General features: G+C 32.9%; 1 protein-coding gene across 1 annotated transcript; it reads left to right on the top strand.

Moving 5' to 3' along the window:
• The first annotated feature begins 13200 nt into the window (after nt 1–13200).
• Nucleotides 13201–17217, top strand: LOC121250455 (transcription activator GLK1-like). The gene is made up of 7 exons (XM_041149585.1): nt 13201–13591; nt 13692–14158; nt 14600–14740; nt 15514–15861; nt 16250–16309; nt 16510–16629; nt 16785–17217. The coding sequence occupies exons 1-7, from the start codon at nt 13513–13515 to the stop codon at nt 16935–16937; spliced, it is 1368 nt and encodes a 455-aa protein (XP_041005519.1). The 5' UTR covers nt 13201–13512; the 3' UTR covers nt 16938–17217.
• The last annotated feature ends 335 nt before the right edge of the window (nt 17218–17552 follow it).

Raw genomic sequence — 17552 nt, 5'->3', positions numbered from 1 at the left:
GCAGCAGCAGTCCATTGCAGCAGCACCAACACATCCTGCCATGAGTTTGGAAAAATAGGTAAGGGCATTTGAAATTTGTTTTACTGTAATGTTGGTTGAATTTGTATATTGGACATGATCAGGAAGTAGAAAGTAGAGGGCTTGATTTGTTTCCTTTTTTGCTTCTGAAAGTAGAGCTTTTGCCTACATCTTTTTTCACATATTTTTACCAGCTTTAATTTCCATTTTGTGATCCACCAATATGCAACTTACTTTATAAAAATAATTGATGAAGTTTTCTCTAAGTATTGATAGATTAAACTACTTATATATATATATATATATATATATATATATAAAGCATTCATAGACTATCTGCTATGAGAACCCCTCCCAAAAAGTTGTTCTGCTTTGTATTTTTTTAAAATACATTTTGCAGATTATAAGTTATATCTAGTCAATCTTTTAGAATAGATCACTTATGTGTTACTTTTTTGAAATCAGCATTGCCTTAAAAAAAGAGGTGAGGACCTGCAGACAAAGTGCTTGCTCAAGCTCTATGGTCTAAAGGTAAACTAAATACACTAATCTATGACAATTGCTTAAATTATTTAGATCCCTGTAGTTGTAAACTGAAGGTAAGGCAGCATTTGGTTGTGCTTCCTTAAATGTTGCATCAAATTCTTGTGTGCTTACATGGATTTTTCAGTTTGTGAATGCCTTGGAGGATTTTTCAGATTGTGATGTACGACCTTGCAATAAGTTTTGAAGATAGGTGTACATTGTTAGGGTGCATTTGGTTGAACCTTATGCTAATATAGAGGCTCTTGGTTAAAAAGCTTGAAATTGGGTTTTTTCGAGTCTATTTAGTTTAATGCATGTTTAAAGTCTAATTTTTTGGCTGAGTTCTAGAAATTGGGATGTGTGTTTTGTTCCATTTGAACAGAATTCAATAGGTTTTGGCTATGTCCTTTGGTAACTTTGAAAGCAAGAATTGAGGTCCATTGTCTACTTCCGTTAGTGCCACATAGAATCGACCCAAAAGTGGTTATCAACTAATTGTTACGATTGGCTTCACGGTTTGGATTGATTCAACATAAGTTGGTCACCTCGACCAATAGATAGCAGTATAGCAATTGGAATGTTATTTTTTATTGCATTTTGTTGGAGATTAAACTTCCTATAATGTGTCATAGTTGAGTGAGTAATTATTTAATATATCATAGTTGAATAATTGGTTTTTTTGGCAGATTATGTATAATGTTTATGTAAGTTAGCATTGTTGTAACTATTGCAAATGTAGTCCTATCACGTTTTAATGGTTATCTTGTTGATATCCATGATATTCAAGAAATTAAAACTAACTATTTATTAATTTTCTGTCTTTATATATTGCGTTGGACAATATTTTTCTCTATTCATCCATGATTTTGTATATGAAGCATTTCAAAGCATTTGACCAGCCTAGTGTAAGGGCAGTGAATTTCAAAGCATTTGACAGTGAAATCCCTGTCATAGGCTAGTCTAATCTCCTACCAAGTATTATAGTAGATAGGATGCCACTGTAATCACTTTTGATATAGTACTAACCTTGGCCAGCTACTACTACCATGTCTATTCATAAAAAAAAGGCTTAATACTTCCAACGAATATCAATTTGTACATCTACTATGTAATGAGTTTGATTAAAGCTACTTATAAAAAAAAAACATGAGTTTGTTTAAAGTTATCAAGAGTTAAACCAGCATGATATCTAACTAAGAAATATATTAGAATATTAGAAGTCCTAAAAGAATCAATATCAATTCACTACAGCTTATCCTTTCATTGTGCTAATTACAATGAAATTAGGTTCCTTACACACCAATAATAGCTTTCTACTTAGTTATTTGTAATTTATTATCTATGTATTTATTTCTTTTTTTGCATGATTCAAAGTGAAAGAGGTGCATGCAGGTCTTGTCAACAAGACTAAGGAACCGTTGTACTATTATATATATCTATCAACAGGTCTTGGACATTTTCCTCAGTAAATTTAGTTCATATTTGTGGATTTGCGGGGTCCCTTATCTCCAAGTAGGGTTCAACAGCTTTATTTTGACAAGTTCAGTATTGTTTTTGGGTTTGCATGCAGAATTCCTTTCAGCTGGCATTTTTTGCATGGTCTTGGGTAATGTGGATGGTATGACTAACATATTGGGATGCAAGGTACCCTCTTTGCTCATGAAGTACTTTGGCCTATGGGTGCCTCCTTCAAGGCCAAGTCTATTTGTGGCAAATGTGTTTCAATCACATAATACTCTGCTATAACTTTTTTTTCCTTCTCTCTACCTCTTTTGGTTAGAAGCCATACAGTTTCATAAAGTTTCATGCTCGAAATTGAGAATAAAATGGCTCTGTGTCTGTACTTACTAGGATTGTGTAGAAGTGTGAATACAAAGATTTTATACAAACCAATATTATTGCAATTATAAAATCACTTCAATTTATCTCTCATTATTGGAGTGTGAATACAAAAATTGTAAGCTAATAATCACAGATGGATTTCTTGCTGCTATTATTTAAAAAAAAAAAAACTTTTGTTTTCTGGGTTGTGAGATTGTGAGACTCATTTGACAAAGAGGTACTGCATTCCTTCTTTGGATCATAATGACCTTTTTGGGTGAGTTGGGAAGAACATACATTCATACATTGTATTGATGTCCATGGAGTAGTTGGTTGCTGTCATGTTAAAAAAGTATACCATATTATTCTACTAATAGTAGGATGAAGTGCACTCCTGGATTATTCTGAGCTTCAGTCAACTAAAAAGTAAACAAGTTGTTGGCCCATGGCCTGTTGAATATTTTGTAGCGTAGCTATGTAATTTTCTAGTTGCTATTCAAACTGATTGTGCAGATTTGCACATTAATCATGATTGTTTTGTTATACTTTCTAGGGAACTTCACACATTTTTTTACAGGCCATTAGGCATTATGTTGTTGCTAATCCATTTTCCTTGGCCTTCTCAATCGATATTTATACTTCTTAATTTTGATTCCTTGGTTGCTAGTGCCGTTTTCCAGTGATGATTTTGTCATGCAATTTGTTGCACTTAATGAATATGTACAGGGGTGGGATTTGCTTCATTTTGGTGGTTGAAAACTTGAATCATTATCTTGCATGAACACAACTTGTGATTTTCTTGGATCTTATATCTATTACTTCTCGTAACTTCTTCATTTTTAATATGTTCTGCATGTAATTTTTACTAGGATAGCATTATCTAAGAATCTAGGGTCATAACTGATAAGTTATATGATAAAATATTTTAAAAAATCCATTTTCTCATAAATCAAAAAATGATCCACCCTTTGCTTTTGTCATAATTATTTTTTCTTAACACATCTTCAAGTGAATATGCAGTGTGCACCCTAAGCCACATGGCTATAAAACCCCTTCTTCTCAAACTGACTGGAAGCACAAATGTCAAAGTTCAGTTTCAGTTGAAAATGCATGACATGAAATTAATTTCACTTTTAGTTATTAGTGCTTACTAGTTCATATTTTAATTGATTAAAGCTATCTTTTTGCGAACCTAGTCAAATTAATTTTACTTTTAGTTGTTTTGTGTGCAATTGCAATCAAAATCATGTCCACTAGTTTAACACAGTCATAAAGGGTTCAACATAGTCAAAACATGATTCAAACTCAATATTTGTAATAGAAGACCTTCTTAATATTAAAAAGAGTAGAAATAAATATCAATATTCAATAAGCCTACATTTAACACGACAACATGAGTAAAAGATGAGAGGCATGGTACTTAGTTGACTTAACTTAAAGTAAAGGGCAAAGTGGCTTGAAGTGTTGAACTGTCAAGCTACAGGACTGATTTCTAATTAAAGAGATGACCATTTGTGACTGATATGTATATACAATACTAAATGAGGAGCACTGAATGAGGCCAGGATAAATGTTCACAAGTAAATTATTTGTATGCAAGGTTTAGAATTGGTCCAAGGCCTTCATGTGTTTTTTGTTAATGCATTTATGTGGTTATGCATGAACGGGAGTATTTGATATTTGGCCCAACTATATATGCCAGGTATCCATGAACAAAATAATAAAAGTAGTTCTTGATTGTCTGTTTTACCATATACTTTTATGGATGTTAATTTCTATATCCTTTATGATTATGGTGATTGATATGCAAGTTGTTGATTACAACTGTTTACATCATGTAATTGAAGCAGAACATGTGGAGTACGTAGGAGAGAACATGTAATTAAAGTTTTGGCTTAGTGCTAAGTATGGAGAGAAGTTTCAACACTTAGTCACTCAATATTTTCTCATTGATGTAATGTTTTTAAGTTTTGATTGATATATACTTCTTTTTGTGCATTCTTAAGTACTGGTTGCAAGAAAGGAAAGCAGAATATATACATATATTAATATTGTGCATTCTTAAGGAAAGCATATATATTAATTTTGTGTTCTTTTTTTAAAAAAAATTTTGTGAAATATCTTTTCCGGCGATTAAAATTCGCCGGAAATATTTTTTTGTACATTAAACTTATTTCCGACGATCGCAGGAAATACTTTTTACCGACATTTTAGGGTATTTGCGCAGCAAAAAGTTTTGCTAGCGATTTAATTAAGCCATTGGAATAGATCTTAGCATTAGCGGTGATTTATTTTATTTTTTCGCGAAGACTATAATTTGCCGTAATTGATCATTTTCCAGCGATGTTATGATTGCTGAAACTGAGTTCACAAAATCAATAACTCAATTGCAGCGATTTTTAAATCGTTGGTATTGATCTATACCGGTGCATTTTTATCGTCGCAATTGTTATTTCAAAACCGTTTAGTCAATTGCGGCGATATCAAAAAATCGCTGGGAAAGTATATTTCCAGTGATTTTCCCTCTTTTAGTGACAGTATTAAATCGCTGGAATTAATCTTTCCCAACGATTAACAACTGAATCGTATCTTGCAATTGCGGCGATAAAATGTACTATTTGCGGCGAATAAAAATCGCTGGTAAAGAAAATCTTTCCCGGCGATTTTTAGCTTCCGTTGGAGTAGATCAAAAGTGGGGCTTTAATACCGACGAACCTCCAGCGATTTATACTAGCGATTTATAAATCGCTGGGAAAGGTTATAGGCGGCGATTTTATTAGTTTTCTCAACGAAAATAAATCACTGGGAAAGGTGATTCCCCTTGTAGTGAGAGTGGTAAGAGTAGTATTATCCTAAATGTGTTATCATTTTGTCTCGAATCCATTAATGTCGTTTTTGGTTATACGCGCGTATCATTATTATGTCTCGATGATTTCATACTAATTTCTTGTACATTTAACCTATTCATCATCATTTTTCTCATTATTTTTTCATTATCTTATGATGTGGCATTAGATGATAAGTTTACAAGTAAAATATAATAAATAGTCTCTAATTATCATCAGAGGATAATGGAAGGATAATGAAAATTTAGATGATAAGTATTATTACTCATTTCTTATATATTTGTAAGATTGTTGTCTCTTGGCCGAGACCGATATGGGTTTTTTTTTTTTTTTTTGGTAATAATAGACTTACAATTCTTTTACTACTACTTTACTACTCTTAGTGTATTTTTTTTTTCTTTTAAGTATTTTTTTAATACCTTTAATTATTAAGAAAAAAATTTAAAAATATATACGATTTCACTATTAGTCACTTTCTTAACCAATAAGTAAAAACAAAATTTAAAAAAAAATTAAAAAGAGTAGTAGAAGAGTGGTAAGATTATCATTATTCTCTTTTTTTACTCTATCAACTTAAGATTTGACACTACAAAAAAAATGAGTATTTGTGATGGATTATTTGTGACAAGAATGACTATTTGCGATGAAAACAGACTCATTTTAACAATGAATAATCATTTTTGCAATAAATAGTAGTTGACTATAAATAAACAATTTTCTTGTAGTGCGAGGGGTATGCTTTAATATGATCTCCTTATTATTCTATGAGACTAGTTCATTCTTATATAATGGTCTAATGCTAAAGCCTAGAGCGCGACGTTCCTTTAATAAGGAGATCAGATTATTTTTATATGCACTTCTTTGAATTAATATAGTTGTAAAAGAGTTAGTAATAAATTAATAAGTTTATCGGCAATTTGAGACAGTAGACTAGCAGTGATCATATGTGTAGGTAGTTATATATATATATATATATGTATATATATATATATATATGTATATATATATGTATATATATATATATTACCCATAATGATAGGAACTAGTTTTGAACTCTTTCTAGCACCAACAGTCAAGAAAGGAAGATATTTATATATTTGTCTCCATATCAGTAGAAAGAAAGATGATCAGATCATTTCAATCACCCAAATTGTTTACTCGATATTGCTATCGATCCATGGGAATTATATTGGAATCATGCTTGGAAAATTTGGCGGATCAGCGAGACAAAATTAAAAGAACAAATTTGAGACCAAACTTAAATCATGACAAATAAAATAATTATACTTGAAATATAGCTTTGGCTTTTAACCAAAACATGATTTAGTTTAATTTAGCCAAATCTTAACTTTGGCTTTGGTTAGGCCAATACCAATACTAACTGCCAAATTTTGATGATTTGTGCCCTACGTCAAGACTTGGCAGTTAAAATTGATATATATATATATATATATATATATATATATATATATCTCCTATATCTTAAAGTCCCTATCCTCATATGAACAGTAAGATAAACAGTAATGAATAGTATTTTCTTTGAATACTTTTTATTCCACATATACCCTTATGTAACTGACTATTATTACAATTGTGTCCTTTTAGGTCTTTAGTTTTACAAAAAAGTACATAAATAGCTTACTATAATTACAAAAATTGCTATTAAAAATCATTTGCCTTGTAGTATCTTCCAAGGGTAATTCTATATACAACCGTAAAGTGTGTAAACGTCGCGTAATCGCTTTGAAAAATAGTGTGGTCCACTATTAAAAAATTAATTTTTTTTCATATGGGTCCTATATTTTATTCACTTTTTTCAAAACAATTACGCGACAGTAGCACAATTCACAGTTGCAAATATATTTTCTCATCTTCTAAAGGTTTTGAACTATTTTAATGTATTAACAAAAAATGACCCTGACTTTTTTAGATGGGTTGGCGTGTAGTATGACATAGTCACATAAGCTCATACGTTTATATACTAGGCAAGCACAATTGTTTTTGGAAAATGTTAGTCTTCCTGCTGCCTCCCTCTGGATTTGTTTTTATATTTATTTTTATTTGGTAATTAAAGAAATATTTTTTTAATGATGTTATCTATTTTAAAAAATATATATATATTGAAAAATGTTAAAAAAAATGCATGTGAAAAAAACCAAAAAAAAAACACATGAAATACACTAGTGGGAGCCCTCAACAAAGCAGCGATGGTTGTAGAGCCACTATTTTTTTTTTTAAATTACAACCAGTGAAAAAGCAAAACAAAAAACAAAAAACACATGAAATACACTAGCGGGAGCCCTCAACAAAGCAACGGTGGCTGTAGAGCCACTCTTTTTTTTTTTTTTTTTTGAAAATTGTAGCTAGTGAATAATAGGTCTTGTTAGGAATACACTAGTTATGTTATCATATATAAATTTATGGAGAATAGTCCAAATTAAATTAGAAAAAGCTAGCTAGCTAGCATATAATTATGTATATCATGTGGTGACGATCAAATCATGCAACTAGCTAGCTAGCATGCACGTAATTGGTGAGTGAAACCAAATTATTTATTTCATATTGCATTATTACTTTATGTCTATCTTATTTACGTTTCTATCATTTCTACCATGCCCTGTAAATCGCTATTTGCAGCATCGATCAGTTTATTAATCTGACTTATACTACACGACTCACTAATCTTATTTCTATCTAACTCTTTTATTGAACAAACAAATTTGGATTCATCGACTTTTAGTTACACATACCATACGACATTATACGCATGCTGCCATACATATATTAGACAATTATATTTGATTGTAACTTCAACATGCATTATTATTATTATTATTATTATTATTATTATTATTATTATTATTATTATTATTATTATTATTATTATGTTGCTTATAAACTTGATAATATTTATGTAAAAAATTGTGTTCATAAACTTGGTAATTTTAAAAATGCAACTCTCGTGAACTTGCCAATTGAATAGTGATTTTGTATGTTAGCCCATTTATATAAATAATGGTATTTTTAATTAGGTGTTGTTCAGAATCTGCTTTTAAAGAGTATTTATTTAATTAATTAATTGTTACTATTGTATGCTTTTACAAAGAGATCTTATTTTTATATAAATTTTTTTTTCTCCAACCGGACGCTACGTACAAGGGGCATATGTGCCTTGCACGTAGCCTCCTTACTAGTATATATATATATATATATATATATATATATATATATATACACACACTAGCAAGGAGGCGGACTAGTGGAACGATCGCAATAATGGCAACAATATTGTGTGACTAGGGTGTGCAAATTACCAAAATGAATAGTTTACAGTACTTTTAATGGAACAAGGAAAAACTAGGTTGCGTTTAAATGTTAAGATAGAATTGAGTTGAGTTGTGAATTAATAGTAATATTTTATAGATCTTATTGACACACGTCTAATTTTTTTAGGTTAAAATAGGTTTAATTTTTAGGTTGAAAATTATGAAATATATTGAGATGAAAAGTTGAAAAAGTAGTAAGTTCCATTAATGATTGATTTGAAATGAGTTAAGATGTATTGAGTTGAGTTCATCTTCCAAACACAGCTTGAAAAAGGGTACTAGTTTGAACTTGTGAAATAGTTTTTGAGAAGTGTAGTTACAAAAAGATTTTATAAAAATAAATTTAAAAATTGACATGATTTTGTACGATACGTTAGATTTATTTTATAATATGAGTCGTGCTACACCATCAGAAGGCGTAGCCTAATAAATTCTCCCAAGAAGGCCAAATGCCTTTTTTTTTTCTTTTTTTTTATACATTTCTTTTATATCATTAAATTTTTTTTTTACAAAAATCACAATATTAATAAAAAAATACTTACTTAATTCGATAGCCCAAGCTCGATAGCCCAAGCATTTCTCTTAATAATAAATATAATTTTATAATCTAATATATTATATAATCAAACTAAATCATTTTATAAATTTACTTTTATAAAATCTCTTTGTGTTTAAAGTATTTATTTATTTTAAATACATATATACAATCTACGTACATTTGCTTTCAAACTTAACTCATGAAGTATATTATATATATATATTAAACATCGCTAATTATAAAGTAATTAAAATGCAGCGTCGACGTTGATACAAATAGTGAATTCAATTGCATACATGATATTATGTATATATAATATACAGAGAATTTTGAGTCAAACACAATAATATATATTCCCGCAGACAACAAATATATTTATGGCCACTCGTCGCTTTTTGGGTGGCGGATTAGGGACTAGTTGGATTCGGAGCTGCCACAATCTTATCCGAACCCACAGGTTACTTGTTTCCCAAAATAAATGAAGTGGACAACATGACCCATGCATTTATCCAACTTTCCTTTTTTTAATTATTAAAAACAAAAGAAAAAGAAAAAAGAAAACACATGCATGATAATATTCCTTATTTGGGTCAATAGATACCGGTCCCCGGCCTAGCTACTTGGTCTACTTTTCATTTGTCTTTTCTATCTAATTTTCGTTTACAGGGAAACAAGTCGTATTTGACTCTGCATTCTTCATCATGGGTCGACGACGGGCATACTGCATGCAAGTGGCCGGAATGAGACTTGGCAATATGGCAAGAAAAATACAAATAATTGATCAAAAACCTACTAAGATCAAGATATCTCATGAACGATCTGTCAATCCTGGCCAGGAAGAAGAAGGAACGTCTTGGTATCTGCAAGCTGTGATCATGCATGAACAACTAAATTAAGCAATTAAAAAAGACAATATTTAGACAGGTCGTCAGGTCCAATTGACATGATATATCTGTGGTGATCTAATGCTTATAATTTGTGAAGAAGATCGATCGATCGGTGAAAATGATTGCATACCAGTATTACTAGTGGATTGAATTCATGGGTACTTATGATGTCTAAGGAGCTGCTAGTATAGGTAACCAATTAATTAATTAAGAAGATTTCATGGAGTTAAGTTTTGTGTCATACCATCAAATTAGACGCCTATCAGTTGTTTGATAAAAGTCTATATTTGAACCATATCGTGCAAAGCTAGCTACTAGCTCCTCCACGTACATTGTGGATTCGAACGCTGCACTAAAGTTTGATGAATACTCGCTAGCTGAGAGTGTATATATATATATATATATATAGCAGTTGATCATTATGTTTGCTTGAAGTTTTAAGCTGGTTTTCTTATATATTGAAATAATTGCAGTAATAAAAGTTTTAATTTGTGCCAACCGGTCTGTCATGTGTATCATTGATCTATCTCCCTCTTATATAGATCATGATCATCAATATGCAGCATGAATGAAAGTGTATGTGGTCAGATATATTTGGCAATATTTGGTTGGAAGCGAATCAGTTCGGAAAAATCATTATTTGATTGCAAGAAAGTGTTTGATCCAAAATATTATTACGGAGCTCTTCTCCATACATACATACATACATACATGATACATACATTATGTATAAGACACTGTTAAATCCGTTTTAAAAATTCTACATGATGATATTCCATTGATCAGTAGTTTATTCTTTCGTGTGGGATCCATCGTAAGAATTAAGTAAAAGAGATAGCTAGACGTATAAGTGAAGTTTACAACATCTATTAATCTTAATTTTCGTGTAAACTTTAATTTTAAGCAATATTAAATATTATATAATCTATTTTATGTGCATGCCTAAATCTTTTAACACTTGGGCTATCGAATTTAGGCAAATTAGATCCTTTTCTTGATTAGTTTGCTACTATTTTTTTTTAAAAAAAAAAAAAAATCTCCATTCCTCTCTCTCGCATGTCCGAAAGAAATATTTATATATACTCAATAAGAAAAATAAAAATTCTATTTATTATCTATTTTATTATTATTTTCTCATTATCAAATGATTGATCCATAAATTAGACATAATAAATAATTTTTAATCATTTAATATTACATAATAAAATAATAGAAGGATATTGTTTCACCGTACAAAGGTCTAGTTTGGATATTAAGATAAGATGATCTGTGAATAGTAGTCAAATTGTTAGTGAATAATAATAAAATAGTTTGAGTTAAAATATTTTATAGGATTATGGAACAAGAGAAAAAAAAATTGAATAAAAATATTATAAAAATTAAAATATTTTTATAATATAATTGTTTTATTATTTTTGTTTTAAGATTTGAAAAAATTGATTTTTTTTTGTTTGGAAATTTGGAAAAGTTGTAATGATTAAATAAAAAAATTGAAAAATTGAAATTAAAAAATATTTTTATTTTTAGTCATGTTTAAATATTGATATGAGAAGGGATTGGATGATTTTATCCAGGAAAAACCTTGAGGACGGTCAGGTGTGAAATTAATTTTCACACTGGCCAATCATGAAGTGCCACGTAGGCATCTCAAGGAAATGTTAATTGGATCTGCATACAGTGAATTGAGTCTCCCTCTCACTTCGTTCTCTCCCCCTTGCTACACTAAACCCAGACGTTTCTCTCCCTCTCCCTTCTTGACGCCGATGGAAGCCCCACTCGACGTGACGCCGACGGCAGCCCTGAAGCCGACGAGCCCCAACGAGTATTTCATATTTGCATGCATTGTTGCAACTCTTGAAGGGTCTCTGCAGCTCGTCCTGTACAGTTCCCGCAATTTCTTCAATTCTTGCTTCTGAGAAATGATGGTCCAGAGGAGGGTGATGAGCTGGAGTATGGTGAACGAGTCTCTTCAAGTTCTTGTGGCACATGGCTTGCTCTTCTCCTTCACTCTCTTGCTTGCACTCAAGCTTCAACATGCCGTGCTGTACTCGTGGCGGTTCGTTATTTCCCTTTTAATTGTTTTTTTCTCCTTTTTTATGCATGTTCATCTTGGATGAATTGAGAAAGTGGCAAAAAAGGCAATCTGGGTTATTGGGACAGCTATTACAAGTTTAGAACCCGTTTGAATTCTCCATATAATACATTTATCCCGTTTCTTTCTTGTTACACTTTTTTTTTTTTTTTTTTTTGTGGGAGACCAAAAGGTACCCACTTTGTGATTTGTGATTAATTCTTTGGTTTCATGGGTGGGCTCAATCTTTGTGTATGTTTAGAAGTTTGAATTGGCCAAAATAGTCTAAGAATTTAGATGAAGACTCAGGGTTCCTGTGTAAAAATGTAAGAATTCTACTGGGGATGCCTTTTTTTTTTACCTTCCGTCGACTTTGAAGTCGAGTGCAGCTGCTTGCCAAATAAATTCTGAATTAAGATATTATGTTCTTTGCTAATTTTCTTTCAAATAGCAGGTTTAATATGCAGAGGACCTAAAAAATTAATTCTTTAATCAAGTGATGAACAAAAAATACATAGAAACACTAATGAGGTTCAGAAAACTCATTTTTTTGGGAGGCTCGATTAAGTGCAGATGGGGGAGGTATAAGAGGGAGAGAAAGAAGGAGAGAGAGTGTCAATTCATTGTATGTAGATCTAGTTTGCATTTTTTTAGGATGCTAACGTGGCACTTCATGATTGGCCGGTGTGAAAATTAATTTCACACCCGACCGGTCTGGAGCGTCTCTCTTTTATCCAAATTGGCCTAAAAAGAAACAGTTGTGATAGCTACAGTACCAACAGAGGGTGTAGCATACATTTTTTCATATATTTTTTTATATTCTTAAATATTTTTAAAAACTTACAATATTATTAAAAATATTTTCTTAATAATTAAGTAAAAAAAAAAAATTGGTGACCGTTCTGGAGACATTTTATAATTGGTGGCTTCAGCATTATTGAAAAAGAAATTATTTGGTCATGGACTCCTCATTTTTTCCACCCAAAAAGAGAGACGGAAAAAGGGAGTTTTCACTTCGAGGTTATCTAGTTAAAACGGGCAGTAATGGTATTACACGTCTTTCGAGGGAATAGAAGGGTCAATTTGGTTCAGCCAAAAACATAATCACTCTCTTTTCACTGTACAACAGGTATATCTGAGCTGACATGTCTCAACCCAACTCCAATTCCAGCCCTAACCTCTGACATCAATCTGCAACTGGTACTCTCTCTCTCTGTCTGAAAACCCTTTACAAAAATTAAATAAAGCTCACGAGCTACCACTTTCAAACCTCCTCCAAAATCTTGAGAAAAAAGGCCATCCACATACCCAAAAAAGATGTTCCAAAATTTTATTTATAATAATATATATAAGCCTAAACAGACAAAAACATAAAACAAATCTCAGAGATCTCTACACAAGTTGTGGCTGAGATCCATTTTCTTTTGCAGCCCTCCCGCTTACACAGCAAAACCACTTCGCCCATTAACACAGCTTGTTCATGTTCATCGTCTCCTTCCGAATCACCAGAGAAAATCGCCCAGAATATCCATTTCTGCAACACCTTCGAGTATACTACGGTTGGTTTTTTGGTTTCATGCAATATATAGCCGAATTGCACCGCGGATAATATATATATCTTGGCATACATATATAGTGGGAATTATCCCTTTTTTTTAGCTAGGAATTTGGAATTCATGCTTGCTGTGTCACCTTTGAGGAACGCCAAGGATGAGAGCCAAGGAGAGATGGAGAGCTTTTCAGTTTGTGGCAATGAATTCCCGGAGTTCTCCGATGGGAACTTGCTGGACAGCATCGATTTCGATGATCTTTTCGTGGGGATCAACGACGAAGACGTGTTGCCGGATTTGGAGATGGACCCGGAAATGCTCGCTGAATTTTCCGTTAGCGGGGGTGAGGAATCCGAGATGAACACATCGACATCTGTGGAAAAATTAGAGGAATATACCAAAAAAGAGGAGGAAGATAAAGTTTCGTGTTTGAACTCTAGCTCAAGTAATCGAGGAGAAGAAATTGTGAGCAAAAGAGATGAATCTGTTGTGATGAACCCACCCCCAAAGGAAGCCGATAAAGGCCGAAAATCATCTAAACAGTCGAAGAACTCTCAAGGGAAGCGCAAAGTAAAGGTAATTAGCACAAGTTTCAAAATAAGTGCATGTATAACTAGCTAGCTAGACTATTAGGTCTAAGCTAGGCTGTTACCATGAAGCTTTCTTTACTAGGAAACAAGCCCCATGATAAAACTCTCTCTTCCCTCTCTCTCGTTAGATCTATACAATCCATCTCAATACATCTCATTATTATTTATCAATTTTAACTCATAAATTTCATTACTATTCATAATCTATCTCAATTTATTTTCAAATCCAAACACATCTTAGATCTATACAGTTGCAATGAAATCACGGTACTCACGCACTCGCAGAGTACATGAGAAAGAGAGAGAGAGAGTGAGTCAGCGAGGACCCAAAAAATTGAGAGAGAGTTCCATCATCTTTCTCTGATGTTATAATTTTCTGGGATATTGAAAGGGTAGTTTTTTTTTTTTTTTCTTGAACTGTGTGTAGGTGGATTGGACCCCAGAGCTACACAGACGGTTTGTGCAAGCTGTGGAGCAGCTAGGTGTGGATAAGGCAGTGCCTTCGAGGATTTTAGAGCTTATGGGAATCGATTGTCTCACTCGCCACAACATAGCCAGCCACCTTCAAGTACATCAATTTGTTCTCCACACCTGTTTTTTCTTTTCCTTTTATCATCTTTAATTTCACCCCAGCGCATGCAATATGTAATTTTTTTTGTCTTTAAAAATGTTCTTTTATTCTAATCCTCCATTTCAGTAGTCTTCTCCAATCAGGAAAGTCTTTGGAGAGATTTGAAAGAGCTTTGTGTTAGTTTATGGAATTAAACTACTTCTACATGCAGGCTGCGCATCCATATATAGGGTCGGTTTTTAAGAGTTTTTGTTTCGATTGGCATACGAAAAAACATGTGGAAAAGACTTTATATATTGAAGATCATTGATTGTTAATCGTAGGTTTTGGTAATCATGCACGTTGAAAACTTCTCTTGGATGGACCTTGTAACAATTTCTATAATCCGTGTTCGAAATATATTATATATTTCCGTTTTCAAGAATTTCAAATGGCTAAATTATGTATAAATTAATCAAATTATTATTTTTCTTTTCTCTGTTTGCTTTATTCCTGCCAAAAAAATCTTGAATATCACAGTACTGTCCACAAGAAATCAGCTAATTTGAGGCAGAGATCTTGCGAGCTAGCTAGCTCTTTTGATTCGAAGCTATATTACACGAAGTACTATATACATATATATATATATATATATATATTTCATATGAAAGCCACATATACTCTAACGATGAGATTAAATGTAAATCGGCAAGAATGATACTACTATTATTGCGTGTGAAACTTATGCAGCTTGATTAGTTCTCAAACATTTGGTCTTCAATTATGTGCAGAAATATCGCTCACATCGGAAACATCTGCTGGCGCGTGAAGCAGAAGCGGCAAGCTGGAGCCAGAGACGGCAGATGTATGGAGCAGTTGCCGGTGGAGGAGGGAAGAGATCTGAGATGAGTAGTAGTCCTTGGCAGATAGCACCGACCATGGGTTTCCCTCCCATAACACCCATGCACCACTTTAGACCCTTACACGTGTGGGGTCATCCCTCCATGGATCAAACCTTGATGCCCATGTGGCCTAAACATCTTTCCCATTCTCCATCTCCGCCGCCGCCGACTGCATGGGCACCTGTTCCGCCGCCGCCGCCCCCAGACCCTTCATTCTGGCACCCTCACCACCAGCGTGTATGTCTAGATCTCTATCTCCCTCTCTCTTCCTCTCTCACGCTCACGCACTCATGCTGATGATCTTTAAACAGATAGAAGACACCAAAAGTAAAATTCAGTTAATCGGTTTTAATCACTTCAACCGAAGATTAGTCTATAATAATGTTAATGCACTTCATTTATCGGTATCATCCATTAGTTTTCCTGTCAGGACTCAGTGTGCAGATTAAGAAATTAAACTGATCATCATGTGTTTATGTGAAAGAACTATACTTTGTCGTCAACGTACATAACCAAAAATAAAACCTCAACTAATTGAAAATCTAGAATTCTATACCCTCTCTTTCTCTCTCTCTAAATGGAATATTCTACTTTTTTTTTTTTTTTTTTTTTTTTTTTTGTTTAGGTTCCGAACGGACTAACCCCAGGAACGCCTTGCAGCTTTCCACAGCCACTTCCGACATCGGTAATCATTCAATCCTTACTCTTTTGGAGCTTTTCATGGTGTCTCTATACCATGGCTTTTGGATTCTTCTAAACATGCACAGTACTGCTAGCGCTATTAATTTGGCATCTTTTTCATGTTGTCATTAAAGTTTTCGGCTTACGTTGTTGATATAAATATATATAATATATATATATATATATATATATATATTCATGCAGAGATTTGCCTCTCCACCTGTCCCGGGCATCCCACCTCATGCCATGTACAAATTAGCAGACACCGGCATTGGTGTCCCGACTGGACAAACAGGCCCCAACCCCGTTCTCGACTTTCATCCGGTACAACTCATGAGTCATAGATCTCTAGCTCTTTATTTAATTTTTTGAGCTTCATTAATCACGCACATGCAGGAGTACTATATATTCAAGATCACTCTTATGTCATGATAATAATAGTTTGGTGTGTATATATAATATGTTGCCTGACACTACAGACAAAGGAGAGCATAGATGCAGCTATTGGAGACGTTATATCAAAACCATGGCTGCCACTCCCTCTTGGCCTAAAACCTCCAGCTCTTGATAGCGTGATGGTGGAACTGCAAAGACAGGGAATTCCTAAGATACCACCTTCTTATGCTTCTTGATCGCCTAATATTATAAGAACATCCATCAAAAAGGACATTCTCTGATTTCCAGGCCTCAGATTAAAACCCCCCGAATTTGACGACATTTCCTGCATTAGATGTATGCATCAAAGTGCGAGCTTTTTTCTTCTTCTTCCTTCTTTTTGCAGTCCGATCTCTACCAAATTCGAGTAGTACGTGCTTTTCCCTTGTCCTTGTATTATAGAAGTTCCATAACAGTTTTTTATATCAGCTTATCTACGTGCATGTGATAATAATAAAGCTAGCTATATAGCCATCATCTTTTTCTTCAAAAATTCATGTGAGGATTTACATGATCACTCTTCGGTATTTTATTTAAGTTGGAAACTATCGAGAAAGAGAGAGAGTACTTTTTTTTTTTTTTTCCTTGTCTCCAATCAGTTGCAATTGAAATGTTTCTGATTAATTATTGAATTTAAAGATAGTGAATATATTATGGTAATTAATAATAATTCTGAAAGGCCAAAGAACAAATAATTGAGTAGTAAAATATGGCCAACAAAATCAGCAAAATACCTTACAAATATAACTCCTCCTCCACCATTAGATCTTTAATCTGGTATATATATAACTAATATCGTGAGCATGAGTACT

The sequence above is a fragment of the Juglans microcarpa x Juglans regia genome, chromosome 2D (assembly GCF_004785595.1).
Source record: "Juglans microcarpa x Juglans regia isolate MS1-56 chromosome 2D, Jm3101_v1.0, whole genome shotgun sequence".
Taxonomy (NCBI): domain Eukaryota; kingdom Viridiplantae; phylum Streptophyta; class Magnoliopsida; order Fagales; family Juglandaceae; genus Juglans; species Juglans microcarpa x Juglans regia.
The sequence above is the reverse complement of the archived record's forward strand: the minus strand, read 5'-3'. Positions and strand labels throughout refer to the sequence as shown.